The sequence below is a fragment of the Schistocerca cancellata genome, chromosome 1 (genome assembly GCF_023864275.1).
Source record: "Schistocerca cancellata isolate TAMUIC-IGC-003103 chromosome 1, iqSchCanc2.1, whole genome shotgun sequence".
Taxonomy (NCBI): Eukaryota; Metazoa; Arthropoda; class Insecta; order Orthoptera; family Acrididae; genus Schistocerca; species Schistocerca cancellata.
Window position 1 is genome coordinate 527,270,919 of NC_064626.1, and position 26,592 is coordinate 527,297,510.

General features: G+C 42.7%; 1 protein-coding gene across 1 annotated transcript; it reads left to right on the forward strand.

The window, feature by feature from the left end:
* The first annotated feature begins 384 nt into the window (after positions 1–384).
* Positions 385–2,062, forward strand: LOC126188098 (RNA-binding protein fusilli-like). Its single transcript, XM_049929602.1, is given in 2 exon segments — positions 385–717; positions 719–2,062. Coding segments are annotated over 2 exon segments (1,677 nt in total).
* Positions 2,063–26,592: the final 24,530 nt, after the last annotated feature.

Here is a 26,592-nt window from a genome sequence, read left to right on the forward strand (position 1 = left end):
GGATGTGGGGAGAGAGATGGCGGAGTTTTGATGATTTGTAATACTGGATGTCAATTATGAATATTAAGGTAAATACATTGTTTCTTCTCTATTAATATCTTTCATTTGCTAACTATGCCTATCAGTAGTTAGTGCCTTCTGTAGTTTGAATCTTTTATTTAGCTGGCAGTAGTGGCGCTCGCTGTATTGCAGTAGTTCGAGTAACGAAGATTTTTGTGAGGTAAGTGATTTCTGAAAGGTATAGGTTAATGTTACTCAGGGCCATTCTTTTGCAGGGATCTTTGATAGTCAGATTGCGTTGCGCTAAAAACATTGTGTGTCAGGTTAAGCACAGTCTTGTATAAATTATTCTAAGGGGACGTTTCATATGGCGACCCTGCCAGGATGGAGTCGCCGCACCTGTGCCTGCTGTACGTGGCCACGGCTGGCCAGCAGGGGCCCGCGCTCGGCGCCGACGAGGAGGAGGTCGTGCTGCTCGCCTACGTCTTGATAGACCTCACTCTCAACAAGGTTGTGGGCGTGAACCAGTACCTGGTGAAACCTCGGACGGCGGACATCAACGAGAATGTTCTGTCGGAGCAGCTGGTGCAGGAGACGAGGCTCACGGAAGAGCTCGTCAAGAGCGGCCAGCCGCTGGAGGCCGCCATCCAGGCGTTCGACCAGTACGCGCGCACGACGTTCCACCTGGGGCCGACGCCGCACTCGCTGCGGCTGGTGAACGGACGGGCAGCTGCCGCTGCGCCAGTGCCTCCACCCCGAGGCCTGCTCCAAGGGCATCGAGCTGCCTTCCTACTACAACTACTTCTTCGACCTCCGCAAGGAGTTCCACACCTTCTACGCCGCCACCAAGGAGATAAATTCCATCAGCGACATGGTGAAATATCTCAGCATGGTACCGGAAACGGAAGCTGGCGACTTCTACGTGCGGGATGTGAAGGATATGGTTAACATCACCATGAGGCTTCTCGCAGACGGTCATAAGTTCGAGGAGCCGGAAGTGATCAACCTTCGCCTGGAACCTGGAATATGCTCCAAGAATGAGGAGGTGGACAACAACTGTGTGGTGAGAGCGCGCGGCCTGCCGTGGCAGTCGTCGGACCAGGACATCGCCAAGTTCTTCAGGGGACTCAATGTCGCCAAAGGCTGCGTCGCACTGTGTCTGAGCCCGCAAGGCAGGCGGAACGGAGAGGCTTTGGTGCGCTTCGTGAACCAGGAGCACAGGGACATGGCCCTCAAAAGGCACAAGCACCACATCGGCAACCGCTACATCGAGGTCTACCGCGCCTCCGGCGAGGACTTCATCAACGTCGCGGGAGGCAACAACAATGAGGCTCAAGCGTTCCTCTCCAGAGGCGGACAAGTCATAGTCAGGATGAGGGGCCTGCCTTACGACTGCACCGCGAAGCAAGTCCTGGAGTTCTTCGAGTCTGGCGAGAACTCGTGCAAGGTGATGGACGACGAGTAGGGCGTGCTGTTCGTGAAGAAGCCCGACGGGCGGGCCACGGGCGACGCGTTCGTGCTGTTCGCGCAGGAGGACGACGCGGCCAAGGCGCTCAGCAAGCACCGCGAGCTCATCGGCTCGCGCTACATCGAGCTCTTCAGGAGCACCACGGCCGAGGTGCAGCAGGTGTTGAATCGATCCATGGATCCTAAAACGTATGAGCAGCAACAGCCACTAATAGCACAAATTCCACAAGTGCCTTTGCTCCCTCAGCACATTATTACTTCCGGGACTCGGAAAGACTGCATAAGACTGCGAGGGCTTCCGTATGAAGCTCAGGTTGAACATATACTGGAATTTCTGGGAGAACATGCCAAAAGTATTGTCTTTCAAGGGGTCCATATGGTCTATAATGCACAGGGTCAACCGTCTGGCGAGGCATTCATCCAGATGGACTCGGAGCAAAGTGCATTCCTGTCGGCACAGCAGAAACACCACCGCTACATGACGTTCGGCAAGAGGCAGCGGTACATCGAAGTGTTCCAGTGCTCTGGGGAAGATATGAACTTGGTGCTGACAGGAGGCATCCCAACAAGTGCTGTATCACCGAGCTGGCAGTAGTGGCGCTCGCTGTATTGCAGTAGTTCGGTAACGAAGATTTTTGTGAGGTAAGTGATTTCTGAAAGGTATAGGTTAATGTTACTCAGGGCCATTCTTTTGCAGGGATCTTTGATAGTCAGATTGCGTTGCGCTAAAAACATTGTGTGTCAGGTTAAGCACAGTCTTGTATAAATTATTCTAAGGGGACGTTTCAAAAGCATTAGTTTCGCACTCCTTTAAGCACGCTTGCTGCCAACATCCGTGCAGTGTCCATCCATGGACTCTTCGAAATTGTTTTATTGACTTTAAGCTTTTATTGCCTTAAAATTACTGGCAATACACTATATTGGGAGCATGTAGGACTAGAAGTAAGGTTCCTCTGTGCTGTGACCATGAGGCTTTCAAAAAGGAATTACGCCACCCAGAATTTTGATAGGCATGAGCCTGTTAGAGCTCACTAGTCAGATCCAGATTCACCTTACAATTTCTACCTAGAAACGCATCGTGCTAGCCAACAGATGGGTGACTGCAGATCGATAAGACCAAAAAGTGACCATCACACAATGTGCGAGTACAAAGAATGAAGAGCATTCAACCTAAAGCAGAAAAAATAAATTTCACACGTTAGTGCCATACAACTCTGTATAGACCTCCTGGAGTCGAGATGCACAATTTGACGACCTCCTTTATTATGTACATTCACTTTTCTGTGTAATATTTGCGAATCGCTGAAAACAGACACTTTTAATTCTGCCATCTGCCTGTAGCCAAACTGGCCAACAGTAAACTTTCCATAAACGTCGAACCACTACCTGCGGCACCTCGCTTTTTGAATTCGGCCAGCTGTTCGGCAGTCTCCTCTCGTCAGGCTTGTAAAATGCCCTTGCGCCACTCTCAGGGCTTCCTCGGCGCCATCCTGGTTTTGGAACTCACGACGTTTTGTTCCACATTCTCTGACACTTACGCTGATAGCGTCAGCCATACTCGGCAGCAAAGTGTTGTTAATGGTTGATAACTTTCTCACAAAAAGGGTCAGTGCATAACTTGGCCAAGATCTTAGACTAGCTGGCGAGGATTGTATGAACGGAGGAAGGGATGACTGAATTAGTTTAAAAGGCTTATGTGAAATGGTGAAGTTGTTTTATTAGTGATTTCTCGCTATAGTAACCTACAAGAGCTATTGTCTATTGGCGTCAGCCTCGTTCAAGCCGATGGAAAGATAATTATAAAATTTTAACGTCCATTTGATTACAGCATCTGCCGACAGCGTGATGGTGGAGTAGCGAAGGACGGAAAGCTTTATGAACCAAGCGACCAGAACATGAAAAGAGGATTTACCATACTGACACGTGGCAATGTGCTGTGCACAAATGACCGCCTTTCAGATAAGCAATATATTTGAGAAATTCATTCGATAGCTAGGAATATGAGGTGGCTTTAGAAAGAAACTAGAGGGGTAGCAGACAGGCGGAGGGCCAGAGTGGTGGTAGCGTGCCGAAGGGTTAGATTAAGAGCCGAGTCAGGCGCGGTAGGCCGGCACGGATACTTGCAAGAAATATGATGCAGTGTCCACAGGCGGACACCCCATGGGGATGGAGAAGGTGGACTGGTCCGACCAGAGGCTGTCAAAGGGTAAAAGAAGTAGTTCGTTAGATAAAATTTTAAATTAGAGCAGATGTCCAGAGTAAAATTTGCAGAAGAGTGTAAATCAAAAGGCGACTGATGTCCTCCGATGTTAAGTCTCATAGTGCTCAGAGACATTTGAACCATTTTGTAAGTCAAAAGTGTATAGGCGCATAAAGCATCAGGGATATATGGTGGCTGATGTCACAAGCTCTTTAGTGGGGGAGAAGGGGCGCACAGCAATCCATTGTTGGGGACAATCTGTTCGACCGGGAAGAAGTATGGACGGCTGGCAGATGCCCTCCCGCAAGGTTACAAACTGAGTTTTGCTTTTTGGCTAGATCTGAATAAGACCGTGACAAAGTAACTTTCGCATAGGTGGTGAAGTTATTTTGACTGTAAATGTATGTTTATCTTAGTATGTGACAATTACTGAGCCATATACGTAAATAGTTAATTGAGAAATGCTTACAGCGTACAACAACACGAGAGTCATTGAACGCGGTAAGACAGCTGCTCTTCTCGCTCCTGCTGTTGCAATTTATTTTTTGTTTCCTGCCAATGATCATTATGACCAATAGGTTATGATCATGCTTATTTTTATGTGGGATATCAAGTGTAAGTAAAGACTGAGTTCCGTGGCATCAGGTAATACAAGATCCCGGCCTTGTGCATTAAAAGACCAGCGAAGCAGCTGAGTGAATTATATTGATGCGATTACAATTGGGATTAGCCTGATTGAGGCAACAACCAAATGCAATCGGTATCCAGCAGTGGTCATGAACCCACTTAGAGGGGCATATTCGTCTGGCTGGAATCTAGTGTGTAAACTTCGATTTGCCAATTTGTTTGTAATAAATTGTATCAAAGGATTTTTAGTCAAACGTGTCTCTAGAATATAACTTATTTTATCAGAGCTACGTTGAATTATTTAGTGGCACCGAAATTTCTCTCCAGAAACCTTAGTTCTACGTTTCTGATAAGTCCAGAATCCACAGGGGTCCGAATAACGTACGAGCGGCTGAACTGCAGGTGAGGGCAGGTAAGATTACAGGTCGAGAAAGGGCGGAGTCTAACTACGCTGCCACCACGTAGGTAAGTCACAAAGAAGACCTGCTACGCACCCCTGTAAATCTACCGCTTACCGTACCAGACATCCCAAGGGTTCCAGTACGTTATGGTTTGTCATTCCACCGAAGGGATGCTAGAAAGTGATACATCGGTCTAGGGAATGTTACAATAAGATTCAGCAAGTCTCTCAAGTGGCCACTCATAGCCAAGGCATTAATTTGTAGACAGGTGCTGTGACACTTTTGTAGTAGTATCTGACGTTCTTAAAAATACATTATCCAAAAAAAGTTCTAAACCTGTATTACTATCTTGCCACCAAAGAAACGGATGCTCCTTTCCACAAAAAGAATTTCACAAAGTTTATCTGTAATAATTTCGTTGAAAAATTTATATTTATACGCTGTTCTAAAAAGCATCATGAAGCCTCTTCAGATAAAGAAATGGAGAGACGTTCTTCCAAAGCACCATTCGCTAACTCAGTCAGAGTAGATGGTAAAGCGATATTATTACCACACGTAGCCAGACGTGCCCTCCGCCACACATCGTAAAGCGTATTGTGGATTATAGACATGCAGTAACGCGGAATTCAACCTGCATATGTTTCATATTACACATATTAATAACAACATCAAATTCAATTCTTACCTATATAAATAAAAATGTTTCTTTGTACTTTTGTCCTCTATGTGCTCCTAAATTATTCATCCGATTGCTGTGAGCCTGTGGTAAGTTATTCTCCGCACGCCCGCGAACGTTCGCAGCCAAAAAAAGAAAAAAAAAGTGCAACCCATAGTTCAGGACATATGACGTCATAAACAGTTGGATGCCACCGCCCGAAAATACCCATGTTTATGCAGCCACTACTTCAGAATGAGAGCACTTTGCGACTGGCAATAAACTTTACGTAATTTATAATTTCAACCCCTTATAAAAAATTTTCTCCCTTACACAGCCCACAAAACAATTAAAGAATAAACGGATGTCTCTTAACTAAATTTTTTCTATGTAGCCTTAAAACTGCCTCATCAGCCATGGCTTTTTAATGCATTACTTCATTGCACTATCTCTATTTCCAACGTGTTTCGGACTCAGTCTCGACATGTATCACTGAATGTGCTGCCAAGTTTAAGTCACTATGTATCATGTAGTTATAAAAATTTAGATGAGTGAGAAATTGCCGCGTTAGTCATGACGTTTAGTTTTATTACTTCTTTACTACTAAAGCTGTTCGAAACATATTTCGAAAACGTATTAAAAGAAGTATGTAACATCACGGGCATATTCCAGTGCAGCGTGCTGACTAAATTTCAGATCAATTTATAAAAGCCTTGTTACCTAGATCGGCACCTGTACGTGTCCTCACCCGTCGGGAAACCGCCTGACTTTTTCGCGTACATACCAGACGGAAAAATTCAGATTATTGTCCATCCAAAAGCACTTCCATTAACAGAAAACAAGACCGAACTGTTTTTCCTTTCCATGGCACTGCTACGTATGCCGAGTACAGCTAGTTCTAAATAGACGTTATATTGCCAATATTGCCAACGTAAATGAATGGGAAGATCTTGTGTTGACATCACAGCGATAATCTTTCGTTACCTGTTGCACAATGTGCATTTAGACAGTGTAAGACAACCATGTGTGGGTTGAAACTAATAACTGAATTTCGATACGAGTCCTAAACTTTTGTGGCAAGGAAAACAAAAATAAAGGATCTCAATCGTACGGTGTTTGTCTTACTGAGACACACAAACCAAAAATACTGTATGTGCACCCATATGAAGTCTATCTTAGCTGAAAAACACAAAAAACTATTGTGATGACCGGAGCATATCTTCATAGTGTACCTGACAAGCAGTTTTGATCTCGCAAAATAGGGGTAGTAGCCGCCACAAGGTAACCACAAGACACTTATCAAAACAATAATGTGCAGTGATAAGAAGGCCACAGTTGGGAATATAAAATATTTGTTCAAGAGTTCTGCTAATATCCAGGAGACAGTTATCTATTGACGAAAATTATACTTCTAATGGCCTATAGCTATTTATTCCCACTTCAGTTTATCGTATGTGTATCTCAGCGTATCTAATGAAGACGCTGTCGTCTAAACCTAGAGAAAATTTGAAACTAATTTTGAGATATGTATACCTGGACTGTAGTGATCCATGGTTCCTCTTTACTTGCTTCATACTAGTCAGGAACAAGATTTGTCCGCCATTGTCGGCAAAGCATTAGCGTTTTGCATAAGCTTGGTTATTAACTTCTTCGAGCCACGCCGAACAGGAAAGTCCGCGGCTGGAAGAACACGACCTCCGGATATAAGCTGCTGGGAGTAATGTGCAGAATCCCGTTACGCAGCAGGTTTCGCATTGGGGCTTCTCAGAGAATGAACACGGCGCCTAAAAGCCCGACATTATGCGCGTCGAATGACACGCAGGGCGAGTCGCACTGTGCAGGCAGCGCATTATCCCGCACGGCGGAACACGCCGGGAACTGGATCAGGGCCGGGAGCCGAATAAAAGGCGGCGGCTATGATCCCTGCCGGGATTGCGAGCGGAAAGATATGTACGCGGGACTTACGCGGCGCTACGCAGTTCCATTAGGGCCCGAGCAGCGGCGCCTTAATGCGCGCCACCCGTGATGCACGGCACCAGCTCGCCCCTAATCCGCGATCGCGTTGCGCGTGTAGTCTATAGGCGACCGAGTCAGGCGCTTCCCGAGGCGTGATGTACGTGCTGTTTGCAAGCAGCACGGGCTGTCGCCTAAGTGGCGGTACAACGTGACAGTAAACAACCATAATTAAAACCATCTTTGCAGAAACTGTTGTCGACAACAGAATTTTGCAATTTTTGAGTCTGGTAGGTCACTTTTCAAGATGCTGATAATATAAGAATTAGAAATGCTTGTATTTGTTGTCAAGCACACGTCGAAAAATATGAATTGCAAGTGAAAACGTTGACTAGCGAGGCACTGGGAGAGATTGAGGGCTAGGCAACGATAAACATAGCACTTCACCAAGAAATTGAATCGATTTTATCTATCAAGCTGAGCAAACTTATGTCAGCTTCTTTTTAACGCGTGATATTTAACTAACTCGGATGAATTCAGATATTTATAACAATCCAAGAAAATCAGCAATAAACATTAGTATCTCAAAACTTATAAGTATTATTTTCAGAGTTCAATTCATGACACTGCGTAAAACTTGACCTTAATCAGGTGGTTCGGTCTCACTCCAGTAAAGTACAGAATGAATTCAGGTACTTCTAGAACAGACTGAATAACGTTTCAAGTAACAAATGATCAGAAATAATACATCAAGCATCAATAAACATATAGCTAACGCATTAGTTAACCCCTGTAAGCACACCATGCCACAACAGGCCGTGAGCAGCCATAAATACATTGTGAAATGTAGCCTTGATGCAGGCTAAAGAAACATTGCTAAAAACTGTCATAAATAGGTAGACATTTTCTCGTTAAACATTAACGTGCCAGAATATTCAATTGGGGAATTACCTAGAATGCTAATCCCTTTCGAGAGAGAATATTTCAATATACATAACTTTTTAGTTTTAACTTGTCATAATTTAGGATGACTCTGTACAAGAATGTAAAAATAAAATTTAATGAATGACACCCACAGGGTTAAATTAAATAGCAGGTAGTATAACTGAACTTACATTAGTGATGACTAAAAAGTATATTACACACAACCAGCACATACAATCTTCATAAATTATCAACAGGTCTCAAACCCGAGAGACAGGAACTAGATAGCTCGCCCCGAACAATTGTGCTGTAAGCTACCTTAGGAATGTGTAAGAGGCAGTCAAATGAAAACGGGACAGATAGAGAAAACTAGGTAAACTGTTTATTGTTTCAAAAGCAACAGCCTTTCTGTCATTAAAGTTTGTAGAACATGGTATCTCACTTCCATTCAAAGTCGTATTGAACTTTAGCAAATACCCGTAACATTTGTCCCACTATGAGACAATATGTCAATGCTTACATGGAAGAACTTTTGGGATTGCCTAAGGGACCATACTGGATCCTGACGTACACCTCTTCGTCCTAAGAACAGTGGGTCACATTTATCAAAGGTAATTCGACTACGCTACACAAGTTTCGCTGGGAAAAACTTACACTGTCTCCATACAGTCCCGCTCTCTCCCCTTACGATTTCCACATTTTCAGAACCAACTACTACTAATGACTTCAGCTCCTAGTATTACTTTTCCCGTGAATTCTGTAGACACAAAGAGCAGATAAACTTACAAATCCATCTTTCTCAACATCCGAGCAACGGCATTTTGGTCACTAAATTTTGTAGAATAAGGAATCACAGTTTTATTAAACGTTATATTGAAATTTAGCAAATACCAGTAATATCCATGTGCCAAATAAGTGACACAACTTGACCACGGACTGCCATTGTGCAGATGTGGGTGGGAAACTAGTAAGAGCGAACTCATGTGCAACGCTGTGTCGGCGCTGTGGACCCCATAAGGCTCCTAGTGGGTCGTGAAGGTGTGGTTGCTTAGCTACACAGGTAAATAAATTATTTCACGCTTTAGAGTTCATAGCAAAGCTCAGCATGGGTCGCCAAGACAGGCATTATGAGAAGGGGGAAGCAAACCCATAATTTCCTTGGTGAAAGCACTAGTTTCGCACTCCTTTAAGCACGCTTGCTGCCAACATCCGTGCAGTGTCCATCCATGGACTCTTAGAAATTGTTTTATTGACTTTAAGCTTTTATTGCCTTAAAATTACTGGCAGTACACTATACTGGGAGCATGTGGGACGAGGAGGAACTGCCTACTGAACTGATAGAAAAATCAGGTGTTGAGTCATAATCTGACAGAGTTAGGATAGCCTTGCGGTCAAATAAGTCAGAAGGCATAAATAATATTCCTTTAGAATTTGTAAAATCATTGGGAGCAAGTGGCAGCTCAATACCTACTTAAGTTAGTGTGCACAGTCTGACACTGGAGACTTACCAAGACAATTTCACCCTCTCATTCACGACTAAATCAAAGGCAGATAAACGCGACAATTATCGCACAATAAGCTTATGCCAGGTAAGTCCCCTATCCGGATCTGCGGGAGGTGACTGCCAAGGGGAGGTGACCGTGAGAAATAGCCAGCGAAGGGGTAACCGTCTGCTGAGTCTGAGCGGGGTAAGTCATCACGTAGTAGGAAAACCAGAGAATTTGGAAACGAAAATGCTAATTCTAGAGAAGTGGAGTGGAAAGAAGAAAAGATTTTATGATCAGATAATTATTTCATTGAATAAGAGCTAGTCAAAAAGTTTCCATTTGAGGGTATTGGTACAGCATATATGTAACGTAGCGCAATTGCGATGCAGGTATATGTACGCAAGGTATTATTGTACAATACGTGTCTCTGTGAGGTGCGTGCGGTAAATGATGAGTCATCACCTATGACAACGTTGTTACCAAATGCGTCCAAACAAAACCAAAGAGCTTTTATTTTATGTTGGCTACCGTGGGAGAATCAACAGTAGTCATCTACCGGATAATGAAAAACGTTTATGGGAGAGCACGTCTACGGAAATCCAAATTGGGGAATAATGCGCTACAAGGAGTGTAGCTGCTTCTTGATAACCCACGTCACTATTTTGCAAATGTCATAACGCAGAAGTTATGCCAGCTCAACTGGCAGACAATCGAGCAAACGCCGTATAGTCATAATCATTCCCCGTCCGATTACCGCACTTTGGGGTCTTAAATTTGCCCTTGAAGGGTCAGCGATTCCCGTCGAACAGGGATGTGCACCAAGCAGTTACGGAATTCTTCACGCAGCAGTACACGATGTTTTGCCAAAAGGTAACTTCAACCTGGTGCGTGTGCAGCAAGCAGTTACGGAATTCTTCACGCAGCAGTACACGATGTTTTGCCAAAAGGTAACTTCAACCTGGTGCGTCGGTGAGCTAATTGCCTCAATGCTCACGGAGATTTTGCCTGATTAGCGTACTGATTCTGGGTTTTGCAGCCTTTGAATGGAAACATTTTGATCGCCCATTATATTAACAGCAGCGCAAAATGTTATAACAGGATTATGATTCGTTATGAATAGGGAAGTAGCTATTGTGAGCAGTTCAGAGATAAGGCTGTTCCTATCAGATTGGACAGCAAACCAAGACGGAAATGACAGTTCGGATATAAATGCCGACGCTGAAAGCATAAGATGAAGAGGTAGACAATGTATGTCAGAATACGTAACGGGCATATTCGCATTTAAATTGGCATAAAAATCTAAAACTCTTGGGGCAGGTACGTGATTGTAGCAGAAGGAATAGAAGAAAATAATACGGAATAATACTGTTTATGGATTATGAATGAGAGAGGAGAAAGACTAATTGCCTTCTGCAATTAATTTGACATGTAATAGCAAATATTCGAATCGAGAACCACAACAGGAGGAGGTATACTTGAAAAATACTCGGAGACACGAGAAGAGTCATGCTGGAGTACGTCATCGTCAGAAAGAGATTTCGAAATCAGATATTGGATTGTAAAGCACACCCAGAAGCAGAAACAGACTCAGATCGTAATTTAGTAATGACAAGAGAAGACTGAAGCTTAAGTGAATCGTAAGGAAGTACCGTTGTGGAAGAAAGTGATACTGACGTACTGAGGAATAACGAGATCTTTTGAATTTCGCTAAAGATCTGGGTACTGCGGAGAGAAATATCACTATAGACATTTACGTTCAGGACAAGTGGATATCTGTAAAAAATACAATCGAACATGGACAGTGAGACAAGGAAGCTACCTGCGAAAAAGCGACGGGTAATAGAACATAGATTGACTGATAAAATGAGAAAGTACAAAAACGTCAGAATTTAGAAATTCTGATTGAATATTACTCATCTCTTCTGCTTTATTTCACCTCAGGTCATCAAGAGCTCTTATAAATTGTGACTAACACTTATTCTCATTTGTCTTCCTCATCGACTCCTGTTTCTGCTTCTATCAAGTCATCAGGTAAGTCCTGCCGTTCACAGAGGTCTTCAACGTACTACATCTACCTGTCTATTCTGTACTCTGTATTTCGTAGGGCAATTCATGTTGCACAGTTAATGTTACCACCCGAGCTTTTAATTTCACCAAAAGTTGTTTTGACTTCCTATATGCTGAGTTCAAGATGTAAGAAAATTCAAGGCACCTTCAGAAGGTATGTCTATATAGAAGAGCAACTAGAAGTTTGGGATATGTTTGCAATTCTCAAAAAAGTTGATAAAAAGCACAGAGGAAAGCGGGTAAAATAGGAACAATAACCAATAGGGGAGTATACGAATTGGATTTCTACGGAATCCAAACTGATCTTCCCCGAGGTTGGCTTCTACCAGTTTTTCCATTCGTCTGTAAAGAATTCGCGTTATTATTTTGCAGCTGTGACTTATTAAACTGATAGTTCGGTAATTTTCACATGTGTCAGCACCTGCTTTCTTTGGAAATGGAATTATTATATTCTTCTTGAAGTATGAGGGTATTTCTCCTATCTCGTACATCTTGCTCACCAGATGATAGAGTTTTGTCAGGACTGGTTCTCCCAAGGTCGTCAGTAGTTCTAACGGATTGTTGTCTACTCCCGGGGGCCTTGTTTCGACTTAGGTCTTTCAAACTCTTCACGCAGTATCGTATCTCCCATTTCATCTTCATCTACATCCTCTTCCATTTCGATAATATTGTCCTCAAGTACATCTCCCTTGTATAGACCCTCTATGTACTCCTTCCACCTTTCTGCTTTCCACTCTTTGCTTAGAACTGGGTTTCCATCTGAGCTCTTGATATTCGTACAAGTGGCTCCCTTTTCTCCAAAGGTCTCTTTAATTTTCCTGTAGGCTGTATCTATCTCACCCCTAATGAGATAAGCCTCTACATCCTTACATTTGTCCTCTAGCCATCCCTGCTTAGCCATTTTGCACTTCCTGTCGATCTCATTTTTGAGACGTTTGTATTCCTTTTTGCCTGCATCATTTACTGCGTTTTTATATTTTTCCTTTCATCAGTTAAATTCAATATTTATTCAGTTAACCAAGGAATTCTACTAGCACTCGTCTTTTTACCTACTTGATCCTCTGCTGCCTTCACTACTTCATCCTTCAGAGCTACCCATTCGTCTTCTACTGTATTTCTGTCCCCCATTCCTGTCAATTGTTCACTTATGCTCTCCCTGAAACTCTGTACAACCTCTAGTTTAGTCAGTTTATCCAGGTCCCATCTCCTTAAATTCCCACCTTTCTGCAATTTCTTCAGTTTTAATCTACAGTTCGTAACCAATAGATTGTGGTCAGAGTCCACATCTGCCCCTGGAAATGTTCTACAATTTAAAACCTGGTTCCCAAATCTCTTCTTACCATTATATAATCTATCTGATACCTTTTAGTATCTCCAGGATTCTTCCATGTATACAACCTTCTTTTATGATTCTTGAAACATTCTTGAAGGTCTGACATAGCGCTTGATAATTCGTCCAAGATGTAAGAAAATTCAAGGCACCTTCAGAAGGTATGTCTATATAGAAGAGTAACTAGAAGTTTGGGATATGTTTGCAATTCTCAAAAAAGTTGATAAAAAGCACAGAGGAAAGCGGGTGCAATAGGAAAAATAACCAGTAGGGGAGTATACGAATGGACGACAAGGAAGATATCGTCCGGCTGAAACAAGGTTAAAACTCAGGACTTTTCCGATAACTCTTAACTTTTTACCTACATTTTTGTATTTAAATCTACACGGTTTTATATCATTTTCAAAAAATCTGACACAGAAATCAATGTATCTTAGGTATAGTTTACATTTGGTGGTGATTTGTTCCCTAACTTCCTTCTAACTACAACTCTTACGCTCTTTCTGCAGAAAATTTCTGTTTTTCTGTCCGTGCTTCGCTACCTTAATTCTTCTCAGTCTCATAATGTAGCGGGGAACAATACTACTAAAAGCGTTAACAAATGGTGCTTTACTTTTCCGGTAACACCTTTCTTATTATGTTAAGTTCGAGAAGACAGAGATTCAGTGAAGCCATTAAGAATTTCAGTGCCTCACGTATTATCTGTGTTCAACAGTTACGCTCGCGTATTTTAATGAGTTATGTGTGCTGGCACAATGAGAATACCTACGCCGGCCGCTGTGTCCAGCGGTTGTAGGCGCTTCTGTCTGGAACCGCGCTGGTGCTACGGTCGCAGGTTCAAATCCTGCATCTGGAATTAATGTGTGTGATGTCCTTAGGTTAGTTAGTTTGAAGTAGTTCTAAGTCCCTGTGCCTACTGTGAATATGCGAAAATATTATTAAGAACCCCACCGTATGTTGCCTTCGCCCCTCTGACATGTGTGAAGCATAACATGCTGTAAGCATATTAAGGAAAGTGACGTCCTTCACGAAATTTACAGCGGCTGTAGACCCATTCATAAAAGAAACTCCTTTACAGATCTTTAGAAAGAACTTAGTCTTAGATGGTGACGAAAACCCGTCTGTTCCATCAACAAGTCATGTTGGCAACATTGCCTGCGTTTGTGGAAAAAAATTGTAGTCTACGATGTCAAGTCAATACTGACGCCACTTCCTCGTTTCACGGCCGGTAAACAAAATAACGAGCCTCTAATTTGTCTGTATGATCTCTGTTTTAATACTTCGTGAGGTGGTCAGTAAAACTGGTGTACCTCCACTGTAAAACGTAATGGCTTCTTGGCTGGTGTAAGAAGAGATTCGACGTTTCTACGATAGTCAGGGTGACCAACGAAAATCGGAACTTAGTTAAGACTACAATATGAGGAAGTGAACTACGAAATATGGAGGTTTGGTTCGGGTCAGGAATCGCTCACAGACAGGCGAAATGGTCAAGTCGTCCGCGTCCGAGTTCCCGTCCGGCACAAATTTTTGTATGTCACAATGAGTAATACTTTATACATTATTCCCATAGCATCTGACGGCTTGAAATTCACATTCAGCAAATAACGAGGAACAACTGATCAACAAAATTAATTAGACTCAGCTCATGCTACAGTATATGAGGCAGTCTCACGTTCGTCGACCACGGAATCGAGGATACAGCTTACTTAATAAACTGAGAGACGTAGATGCCTTGGGACCTGCCAGGCAATACCGTGCCTGTGTTCGCCTTGCCGTGGGCTCCTTGTCAGTCGTAGCTCGTACTGGCGCGGTTATCGCTCTGGGCACTTCATTACCTCCGCGGTCGTATCACGCCCCATAGCAATGTCCTAACGGCCCTTGGCATGTCACCGTTATTACTGTAGGGGACCAGTAGCAGAGGACATACTCCTAACCTTCACCAAGATACTTCTGACGACCGCTAATTTGTCTATAAATGAATGGGTAGCTGTTTCGCATCCTTACATTTCATCTCTACTCAGCTGCCTATTATTCTACCTTTCACACATAACTTTTACATCTCTCTCTACAACTGCTTTCGTATATATCTCATTTCTGAAACTAGAGGCGTAAGCAAATACCAGCACGATTTTCTCGTCGATGTATTCATTAGTAACCTACACGGTAGTTGTACACAATTTTTCCCATTTAGCTTGAGACGGAAATGTAACACTACGTTGCTCTGGTCAGGTAACCGAACAGGAAAAGGAAGAAAACACAGAAAGTATCCAGTAAATTCCACTGTTTTCTGCCAGTCTCTGGAAAAAAGTTTCTGAATGTCTTAATGGTATCAAATTTGAAGACTTGCTAATCTGCCCAGGTGACATAGCTGGAAAGATAAAAACTTGATAGAGGAAGCATCTAGAGACTTCAACATTTTTCTACAAATTTGATGGAAATGAGTTTCTGACTAACGTAACGATATCAAATTAGAAGCTGCGATGTCGTAGATATACGACGTCATAAATATACAACAACTAAGGGTGTTTCTGCTGGTAACTTACAATAAAGTTGCACTGACCTTTGTTCAACACATGAATAGCTCATGTGTAGTTAACCTAAAAATATAATTTATGGACACCGCTGCCCATAAATGCCGCCTGTAAATGTACAGCAGCCATCGGTGGTAAATCATGAAGTCCTTAAACATTTACGACCTGTAGAGCACCACCTTCTTACAAAGAAGTACTATTAATTTTAGAAAGCAGTCTTCTACCAACACACTCAGGAAGTACTGATGGTTAACGATAATAGAAAGAACTCTGTTACAAGCTATTCTAGAATTACGAATATTAGCTTACTTCTGATGGACGAATATCAAGCCAAGGAGTCCACACTAAATATTTACATTTCTGACAGCAAAAGTGTAAATTTAATACGTCTGGAAACATAAATCCGTAAACCACTGAATATTCGTGTTGAGATGGGGCTTGGCTTACTGCGGATTTTAGAGATGCTGCGATCTGGTGACTGGAAGGTATATACCGCCTTTCAGCCGAAAGAAGATGATTCAGCAGACCCTTTAGTTTTTAAAACGAAAATAGAGTATTCAAGTCACTGATACAACTGCATGAGTGTAATGATCAAAAACTGGGGTTTTTGATTGTTTTTTCAGTTTTTTCCTTTGAAATTGGTCTTGCTGTGTCGTAAATTTTTATTTTACACATGTCGATTCAGTACCTCCTCATTAGTTGTTCGATCCACCCATCTACTCTCCAACATTTTTCTGCAGCACCACATTACAAAAACTCACATTTTCCGAAATACTTTTCGTGCAATAGCTAGTCTGCATTTTATATCTTTTTGCTGCGGCTGCCATCAGTTGTTTGGCAGCCCAAGTATCATTAAACATCAACTAATTTTAGGTTCTCATTTCCTAATCTAATTCCCTCAGCATTACCTGATTTAATTCCAATCCTTTCCATTGCCAAAGTTTTACTTTTCTTGATGTTCACTTTGCAACATCATCCATTAATCTGCTCGTCCAAGTCCATTGCTGACTCTGACAGAATTACAATGTCATAGACAAATATGGCTTTTCTTTTTATTTCTTTTACCTGCATCTTAATTCTCTCTTCAGATTTCTCTTAGGTCTCCTACTGTTTGTTCAGTCTACCTATCGAATAACATTGGATTTCGGCTTCAACCCTGACCCACTTGCTTTTCAACCAATTATTCATTTCACGTCCTGCGTTTCATACTACTGTCGTCTTGTTTGTGTATAAGTTGTAAATAATCTGTTGGTTCCTCTACTTTACCCGGGTGTTGCATAATTCCAAAGATTGTATTTCAGCGAACATTGTGCAATGTTTTCTCTAAGCCAACATTGTGCCAAGTCTTCTCTAAATCTACTATAAACAAATGTTTGCCATTCGTTAACCTGTCTTCCTAGATATGTCGTTTGGCCAGTATCGGATAGCGTGTTACTGTATTTCTCCGGACACCGAACTGATTCTGAGCAAGGTCAGCTTCAACCAGGTTTTCTTTTCTCTATAAGCCTTTAGTGTTAGTATTTCACAAGACTTACTTATTATTACACTGATAGTTCAGTGTTGTCCACACCAGTTACCACCTGCTTTCATTGAATTTGGAATTATAGCATAGTTCTTGAAGTCTCAGAGAATTTCGTCTACCCAACTTTATGAAAATGCTTTGCTAATTCATGTGTAGTTGAGGTAAGGCTATGAGAGCCACGAACTACAGTTATACTCTCTTTAATTATCAGCTTCATAAACGATTTGTTTCTGGGACATCCAGTCATTCTAGAACTACATAAGAGGCATAGATACGTCCTGTAGCGACGCATGACATCTGATGCATACTGATATATACTTGTGGATATGGAGCTACAGCTTGTATCGTCAATTTGGTCTTTAACAAAGTAGTAAATACACATCAACGGAAGTGCTGATAACTAGCAGGTTAAAGCAGAAAGAAATAACAATTGCCTACTGCTACATCTGCATCGATATGCGCACTACGCAAGCCACCGTACGGTTTGTTGCGAAGGGTACCACGTACCGCTGCCAGACATTTCCTTTCTTCACCAGCTGCGACATAGTCGCGAATATGAACAGTGATCCAATACTGTATTTTTTTATTCTAGTCTTTGATTACAATTTAATTCCTTTGACGATGACCGGTTTCGGTCAGTAATGACCATCTTCAGATCTACAAATAAAAATGCATATATACCTAGTGGGCAGTCTATCTTTCAACAAAATACAGCATTTCATATCACAATATAGTATCATACAACCTGGGAAATGCACAGATAAAACAAGGTAAAGCGTACCTGCTCTACAACATGTCCTAATGTGATAAGGACGTAAGAGCATCATCAAAACGTATAAATATACTCAGCACAGCATAGCCACATAAATCTAAAATACGGTATAAAATATGCCACATCGTCCACACAGTCATTTTGATACTGACGTTATTGTACGAAACCTACTGAAGTGCAGTAGCTACCAGGAAACTGTTTGCCTACATCCTTCATAGATGTCGTTACTCTGGGAGTACATGTAGTCATCATTTATGTAAGAACCATAGACACATAAAAAACACATTAGGTAAAATACATAAAGCAGACTTTTAATTTTTGATAACTAGTATTGAAAACAGTTTTGATAAAGCGAAAGACAAATACAGTTACCCATATAAAATTATTAAAAAGAAAAGATGTATGAAGATAATAGGTCTGACACTTTTGTGGTGAATTTAAAGTAAAAAAATGAAATATACATAATACATTGCCTGTAGCATACCTATAAATTACTTATGAAACCTAAAATATCTATGCGACAAAATAACTGAAGAAAAGACAGATCAATAAACAACGCCCTCTGTTGGCTTAGCCGCCAGGATGTTAGGTAGGTGCGCAGCGTTTGTAATAACTTAACCACTAGAGGGCTTCTCATACACCGTCATATGTCTCCCCCAGAAAACGTTTTTACAACATATTAACAGTCAATAAATACAATTATATAGACTAGCCATATGATCCATGAATAGGCAGGATATGATCCGTTACAGGAATAGAGCGACGAATGTATGAATATATGGCAAATCCACATAGTTCTCAACATAAATCATCAAGGAAGGCTAGGTATAAATATGCGAGGCATAAAGTGGTTATCTGATTGTCACCTCACCTGGATCCCTCATCTCCGCTCCAGCCAATCCAAAGCCCACTACTGCCTCTGACTCTTAAAACTCCTCTCTGGCCGAACACGAGGGTTGCACCCCTCCACCATCCTCCACACCTACAAATCCTTAATCCGTCCCATCCTCTGTCATGCCAGTCCTCCCTGGATATACGCCGCCCCCCCCCCCCAAATTCCATAAGTCCCTCCCGATCCTCGATCGCCATGCACTCTGCCTCACCTTCCATATACGCCCCCCATCCCCTGTGCGGATCCTCTACGACCTAATTCCTTTTTCCCATCTGCTCATATTCCTCGAACATATCCGCATACTCTACACCTCCCGCCGCCTCGATCCCCCTCATCACCTCTCCAATCCCCGCCCTCCGCTACACCTTTACTGTTGTGTCCCCCCTACCCTCCATCTCTACCCCTTTCATCTCCTTTCCCAAGGTGACTTCCCTCTACTCCCCCCCCCCCTGGAAGATGCCCTCTGTCCCTTGATTTATCCCTCCTATCAACTCTGATCCTCACCCCCATCCTCCTTTCCTCTGTCCTTTCCCCAGGCTCCCTCTCCCCCCTCCAGCATCCTGTTTTCTCCCCACCGAACCTCTCTCTGCTCCACTCTCCCCCCCCCTCCCGCTGAGTCCTTTTGCATACCCTCCCTCTGCCTTTCCCCACTCCCTGTCGAATCTGCCCAGCACCCGCCCCCTCTTCTGGGTCCTCGTCCTCCATCGGCTCCTTTCCGCCCTTCCACACTTCGTTTTTTCCTCTCCTACCCCCTTTCCTTTCCTGTCAACTGTCCAGGTTCCCCCCCCCCCCCCCATCATCCCTCGGATGTGGTATATCATATTTGTGCCAATTTTGTAGTGCAATGTTCAAGTGAATGTTCAACGTTATTCGTCTTTCCAAAGTATTGCGAACAGAAACCATGATGTCGCTGGGTGTAATTTTTATATCTCTAGTGAACAGAAACTAGACTGTCGCCGTGTTTTTTTTAATTGTCTATTCTTTTACCTGTCTGCTTCATATGCATTTTATTGGCATCATCAACACTTTTTCTGTGTTTTAAGATCCACGATTTTTCGCCATTTTACTATTTAGGTCACCGATTTTATCGCCTGCTTTTATTATTTATTATCTTCATCTTTTTTAAAAAAAATTCTGTTGGCTGAAGAGCGGCACACTAAGCTGCTGCCAGCCTGCCCTCTTTGGGGGGAGTCGAAACTCAATAAAGGAAAAAACGTGGTTATCGTAGTATATTATCAAACAAAGCAAAGCGGGCGCTGGGTATAATGATGCGTTGTCCATTGAGTACCCTAGTGGGTTCATGTTCTTTGGCCTTGTAAATCTTCAACAAGTCGAGAGCGCGACCCTTCTCAGCCTGATGTAGAATACGCATACAATTCTCAACATTGCTTACAGTGTGGCCAGTTTATGCCAAGTGTATTCCCACAAACGTTTTGTTATGTGCCTGCAAATGCTCCCTGAATCTTATTTTAATAGAACGGCAAGTTTGACTCATGGAAAATTTGTCATAGCTGCTACAAACGAACTTGTAAACACCAGGACCATCAATTTTATCAGAATCATTACTCAAATTATAATTTACACGGAGTTTCAGAGTGTTGTTTAGTTGGAAACCTCATCTAACCTCATTCAAACACTTTTCTATTTGTTGGCACATTTTCCCATAAAATTTCTTTGGAATAGTTTTCAGTCTCTCTATATTATTTGTTTTTTCTGGATGATTGCGGGTCTGCCTATTATTTACTTTCTGTTTTTTTATCCTGTTGTACGGGCGCATAACATCATTTGCTGAGAAACCGTTGGCTACTACGATATGCTTTTATGTACTAAGTTCTTGGCGTATTTCATTGTCGGCCAATGGTAATCGAAAGAGTCGGTGTATCATAAAGGTGAAATAGGCCCTTTTATGTCGTAGCGGATGGCATTTACTGGCACCGTTAATAGTCTCTGTACATGTAGGCTTTCTGAAAATCGAAAATTTATGTCTGTTATCAACTTTCTTAATAGTGGTCTAAATAGTTAATGGAGCCCTCTTCAGCTGTTTCTGTAGTAAACGCTATTTTCTGGTGCATGCTGCCTAGGGCTTGAGCAAATGCGGTAACCTCATTCTCGTCCCCCTTTAACAGTATCAAGATGTTATATCCCCTCTTTCAGTTGTGGAAACTTAGCAAAGAACGTACGTTCGAAGTCGTTCACAAAAATGTCTGCTAACGTACCAGCCAAACTGTTACCCACCCCAAGACCGTATTTTTGTTGATATATTTTGCCATATGGGAGCTGCCTGTTTCCCTCCATCCACGACTTGTAAGATATTACGAGCGAAAATGGCAAGATGAGTTTGGCACGAGCAATGGTTTCTTATTCAGCAGTGATTTGTGGACAGAAGCTTTCACGACTAAAGGAAATTTTTGTATCCGAACCTAGAATGTGTTCAAGATATCTGCATCAAATCGATGTGATGTATATTGCTCTGTGATGATACGGGCTTTTCTTTTACTTTTCTCTATACATGAGCTACTTGCTGTATTATCCAGGCACTTGGGACTTTGCGGTGGGCGGGTGGGCGAGAGGTTCGCGATAAATGCAAGCTAGTTAAAGGGCCAATGCCGAATAATACTCTCTGTAAAATCACACTGTGATTAAATCTGGACCTGGTGTTTTATATGTTTTCAAGTCCTTCAGACGCTTCTGTACGCCACGGATGTCTACTTCTACGTTCTCAATGGTTAACAGGTGGAGTTTTCCATTTGAGCTATATTGGTTCCTGCCTTAGTTACAAGAACTCGCATAGCAGATGCGAGAAGGTAGTGTCTAAGTCAAGCACAAGTAAATCAGGGACACTGTCAGAGTTAACCAGCTTCAGAATTGACCATTTAACTGTGTATTAGTGAACCATTTAATTGTGTATTAGTGAAACGTGATAGTCAAGGGAAGACAGGCTTCAGTTACGAGTGTGGCGGGGGCCGTATTCAGTTACTGTTGGTTCCCTTTTGCAATTCCACACATTTATTTTAAAAAGGTAATTCCAGACTCAGCAATAAATAAAGATATCGCACATTATTAATGAAGGAATAAACAACTGTGTAATAAATAGTGCTTTCAGTGCGTTGCATTTTACCAAATGAACATAAAATACAGACACAGCAAATAATGTTTTAAAAACAAGCCATTGTGATCTCAATTAGAATTTTAAAGCAAGTAACCACAGTCACAGCTGGAGGCCTTTAACGCCAAGAACGGTAATTATAAAAAATTAACAAACATACTGTAAAACAGCAATGCAATAGCAAGACTAATTTAAAAAGAGAGGCAACTGATCACCAAACGGGTGAGACAAAATGATGGTAAACTTGGTAGCACAACGATTTAAACCTGCTGTAACGCCAAGAATGGCAATTATGTTAAAAAATAGAAATATACAATGAAACAGCAAATACAATAGTAAAACACAAGGGTCAGTCACAGATAGTGCACCAGGAATCAACCTCTGATTAGGTCCGGTAAAATACACTTTCGTATTCGATGAGATAGGCAGCCAAGGGTTGCATCCACTTCACAAGATGGTAATTCAGACTAGTAGCTGTCTAACGAATGACTAATGACAATCTTGCTGAGGCTGCCTGACGTCCAATAAACCAAATGCAATGTAAAAATACGCCAAAGCCGGAACCGGCAGTCTGGACTCCGCCCGCAGAGTACTGTGCTTAGAGCGCCCGGAACGAGAAAGGAATCACTACTGCCAGAGTAGAAGAATTGCCAACCAACCTACAATCAAGAAAGCTGTCAAAAACACACCCCACACTGGACAGCAGTGGCAAGGCGAGGAAACGTACACTGCCGTTACATACACGAACCCCCAGGGCAGGTAACTGGGGCGTTAGCGGCGACGAGACACGAGAAAACCTCTGGTTGAACTTAACAAATAGTAACAAACTGAACACAATAAATAGTAATTAGAAGTCCAGGAAAGCTAATCAGATCCGCCTTCGCCAAGCACTCCACTCGCTGCTCTTCGCGTCAGCAACATTACGAGCAGCAACACGAACCCAAGTCACTGGAGAATTGCAAGATCTCAGAGTGGTGGAGGTTTCTCTTCTTTAATCCAAGTGCAGGATCCAGTTTCCGACGAGGCCGTGTACCCTCGTTACTGCAGACCTTCCATCCGGCAGTCCATGCACGCCGCCAGCAGTCCCGGCGTGCTCTTGTATTGCGCGGACCTGGCTCCTTCTGAGTCCCTAACCGAACTGCCTACTGACTCGACCCGGAAGAACCACGACGTCACCCGAAAGGTAGAGTCACAGTTACTACATATCGATAACCGCCGCTGCTGCCACTAGCGGACAGGCTACGGTTGCGAAACCAAGTGGTACCAGTCAACATGAGAAGAAGGCAAACAACCACAACCATGTCAACCAAACGATATGGTCTGGCCTCCAACAGAGGACGGAAACCTACAAACGGCACCAACGCGAACAGCAGCATGGCTCAATTACTTGCTTCGTTATTTCGATTGCCTTAATAGTGACATGATAATTTCCCACGTCATGGTTAGTTAATATACATTTTGTAGCACATAACAACATTATTTTAGAACTGCAGCTAGTGGCCAACTATACTGAAATTTAATGTGATTTGGTAATATACACTGAAGCGCCAAGGAAACTGGTATAGACATACGTATTCAAATGCAGAGATATGTAAACAGGCAAAATTCGGCGCTATGGCCGCAACGCCTATACAAGACAACAAATGTCTGGCGCAGTTGTTAGATCGGTTACTGCTGCTACAGTGGCTGTTTATCAAAATTCAGTTGAATTTTAGAGTGGTGTTATAGTCGGTGCGCGAGCGATGGGACACAGCATCTCCGACGTACCAATGAAGTGGGGAATGTCAAGTACGATCTTACCACGAGTGTACCTTGAATATCAGGAATCCGGTATAACATCAAATCTCCGACATCGCTGCGGCTGGAGAAAGATCCTGCAAGAACTGGGCCAACGACGACTGAAGACAATCGTTCAACGTGACAGAAGTGCAACCCTTCCACAAATTTCTGCAGATTTCTATGCTGCTCCATCAAAAAGTGTCAGCGTGCTAACCATGCTAAGAAATATCATCTATTTGGGCTTTCGGAGCCGAAGGCCTACACGTGTACCCTTGATGACTACATGACACAAAGCATTACGTCTCGCATGGACCTGTCAACCCCGACTTTTGACTGTTGATGACTGGAAACATTTTGTCTGGTCGGACGAGTCTCGTTTCAAATTCTATCGAGCGGATGGACGTGTACGGGAATGGAGACAACCAAGTGAATCCATGGACCCTGCATTTCAGCAGGGGTCTGTTCAAGCTGGTGGAGGCTCTGTAATGATATGAGGCGTGTGCAGTTGGATTGATATGGGACACCTGATAATCTATATACGAACCTGGCAAGTGACACGTAAGGATGCCCTCTGATCACCTGCATCAGTCCATGTCGATTATGCATTCCGACGGACTTGGGCAATTCCAGCAGGATTATGCGACGCCCCAGACATCCAGAATTGCTACAGAGTGGCTCCAGGAACACTTTTCCAAACTCTCCAGGCATGAACAATATTGAGCATATTTTGGATGCCTTGCAATTTGCTGTTCAGAAGAGATCTTGACACCCTCGTACTCTTACGTGTTTATGGACAGCTCTGCAGGGTTAATGTTGTCAGTTCCCTCCAGTACTACTTCAGACATTAGTCGAGTCCATGCTACAACGTGTTGAGGTACTTCTTCGTGTTCGCGGGGGCCGCATACGATATTCGATATTAGGCAGGTGTACCAATTTCTTTAGCTCTTCAGTGTGTTTTTAGCCTAGTTTTATAGTAAATTAAATTTCGTAGTATTGTAGCGCAGGATGTGGATGAACTGGGGTTTGGGCTCGGGGATGTACGGGAGTAGACTAATTTTTAATTAACTTTAATTTACATCCACTTATTATATGGTGGAATCTTGAACAGTGTCAACAGAAATATCTTCAGCAGTTAAAATCAGAAGTAAACATTATTCTTACATAACAACAAAATTATAATGAAAAGTCAATCTAAAGGGAACCTAGTATTCCTAGATAATAATCTTACTTAGTCAGAACGGGCGCAACACAGCATCTTCAAGAGACAAGTATAGCAATATCAGCCCCTAATTGCTTTACTACAGGGCAATCGGAATCACGCTGTAAAACTAAGACTTGATTAACTGCCGCAGAACTACCAGAATCAACCGACTACTCAACTAGTGGTCAAAGAGAATATGACTGCACACAGCTATCTAATATACAGACAAAGGAAAGCAGCACAACAGAGAAAACATATCGTTATGTACAGTGACTGACTCACGATCTCTGCAACAGATGAAAAATCAAAATTCAGTAAAATACCGCCTGTTTATAAATAAAGTGCAGCTACTCACGAAGGTCCAATGTGAGCTATAATTATAATATAGCAGCGAATGATTGGTAGACATGCCAATGCATAAATGCAGAACCGATCTATGCTGGAAAAAAATTAGTTCCAATTTTTACCAACTGGTGAAAATCTGGTGCTGTACAGCATGTCACTGACGTTACCAGTGCTTATGCTGAAACAAATTCTGTGAACAACGGCTAAAAATAAAATTAATATTATGCTTCACCCACCTGTTTGAAGTTCTCTACACAAGTCTCGTTTCTAATCCGTTATACCGGGTGTGGTATTTCTAGCTGTTTGTCGGAATATTTGGCGAAATACACATCGGTTTGAAAAACAAAAAAACGTTGTTCACATCAAAAAGGGGCATACGTTAACATCCTTTACGACAGCAGCCTCCGGTGCTAGCTCAGGACGAGGTCCTCTCACTGGCTGTCAGCGGCTCTTTGTCCATCTGCGCTGGTGCAATTAAGTCAGGATAGCCCCCGACCAACTTTCCGACATCACGTCAGCCAGCGGAGCTGGCCACTAAATAAAGGTCCACAGTTTGCCCAGACAGAGATAACTTACTTCATTTATGTCGCTGCACCCCAGGAAATCTTGGAGCGGTGACTGCTGCTGCTGCTGATTATGATGATGCTCTCGAAACGACAGATGCTCCCTCTAGCCAGACACGGGGCGTCAGATTTGCGCCGTAGCGGCTGTCTGGGCGGAACGTGTTGCGATTTTCAGTTTCATAGTGTAGATGCTTTTCGTATTGTACGGTATATCAGACCGTTACAAATTATAGTCTTGTCATGTGGCGGCGAGGTGGTGTATTGACTAATGGTCAGAATAAGTCTCCTGTAACATGATGGAGGTAGACGAACTGTTATCTCTGATCAGAAGTACGAAAGTCATTTGGCTACAATGGTACACATACCACAAGTTCAGTTTGACCACCACTGGCGAATTTCACCAGTACACGAGTGAATAATGCCCTACGGGGTTCAAATGGTGCAAGTGGCTCTGAGCACTACGGGACTTAGCATCTGAGGTCGTCAGTCCCCTAGAACATATAACAACTTAAACTTAACTAACCTAAGGTCATGACACACATTCATGCGCGAGGCAGGATTTGAACCTGCGATCGTAGCGGTCGTGCGGTTCCAGACTCAAACGCCTAGAACCGCTAGGCCACAATGGCCGTCAGCCATATTGGGAAGTGGAATATATCGCCACCTGAGGTTTTCGACGTTTTCTCTTCCTGCCATTGGTGTGTTCCAATCGATCTCATATGATGCTTCGATTTGCGATGTTTCTGCTCTGGTTCCAATTTTTCTGTTTT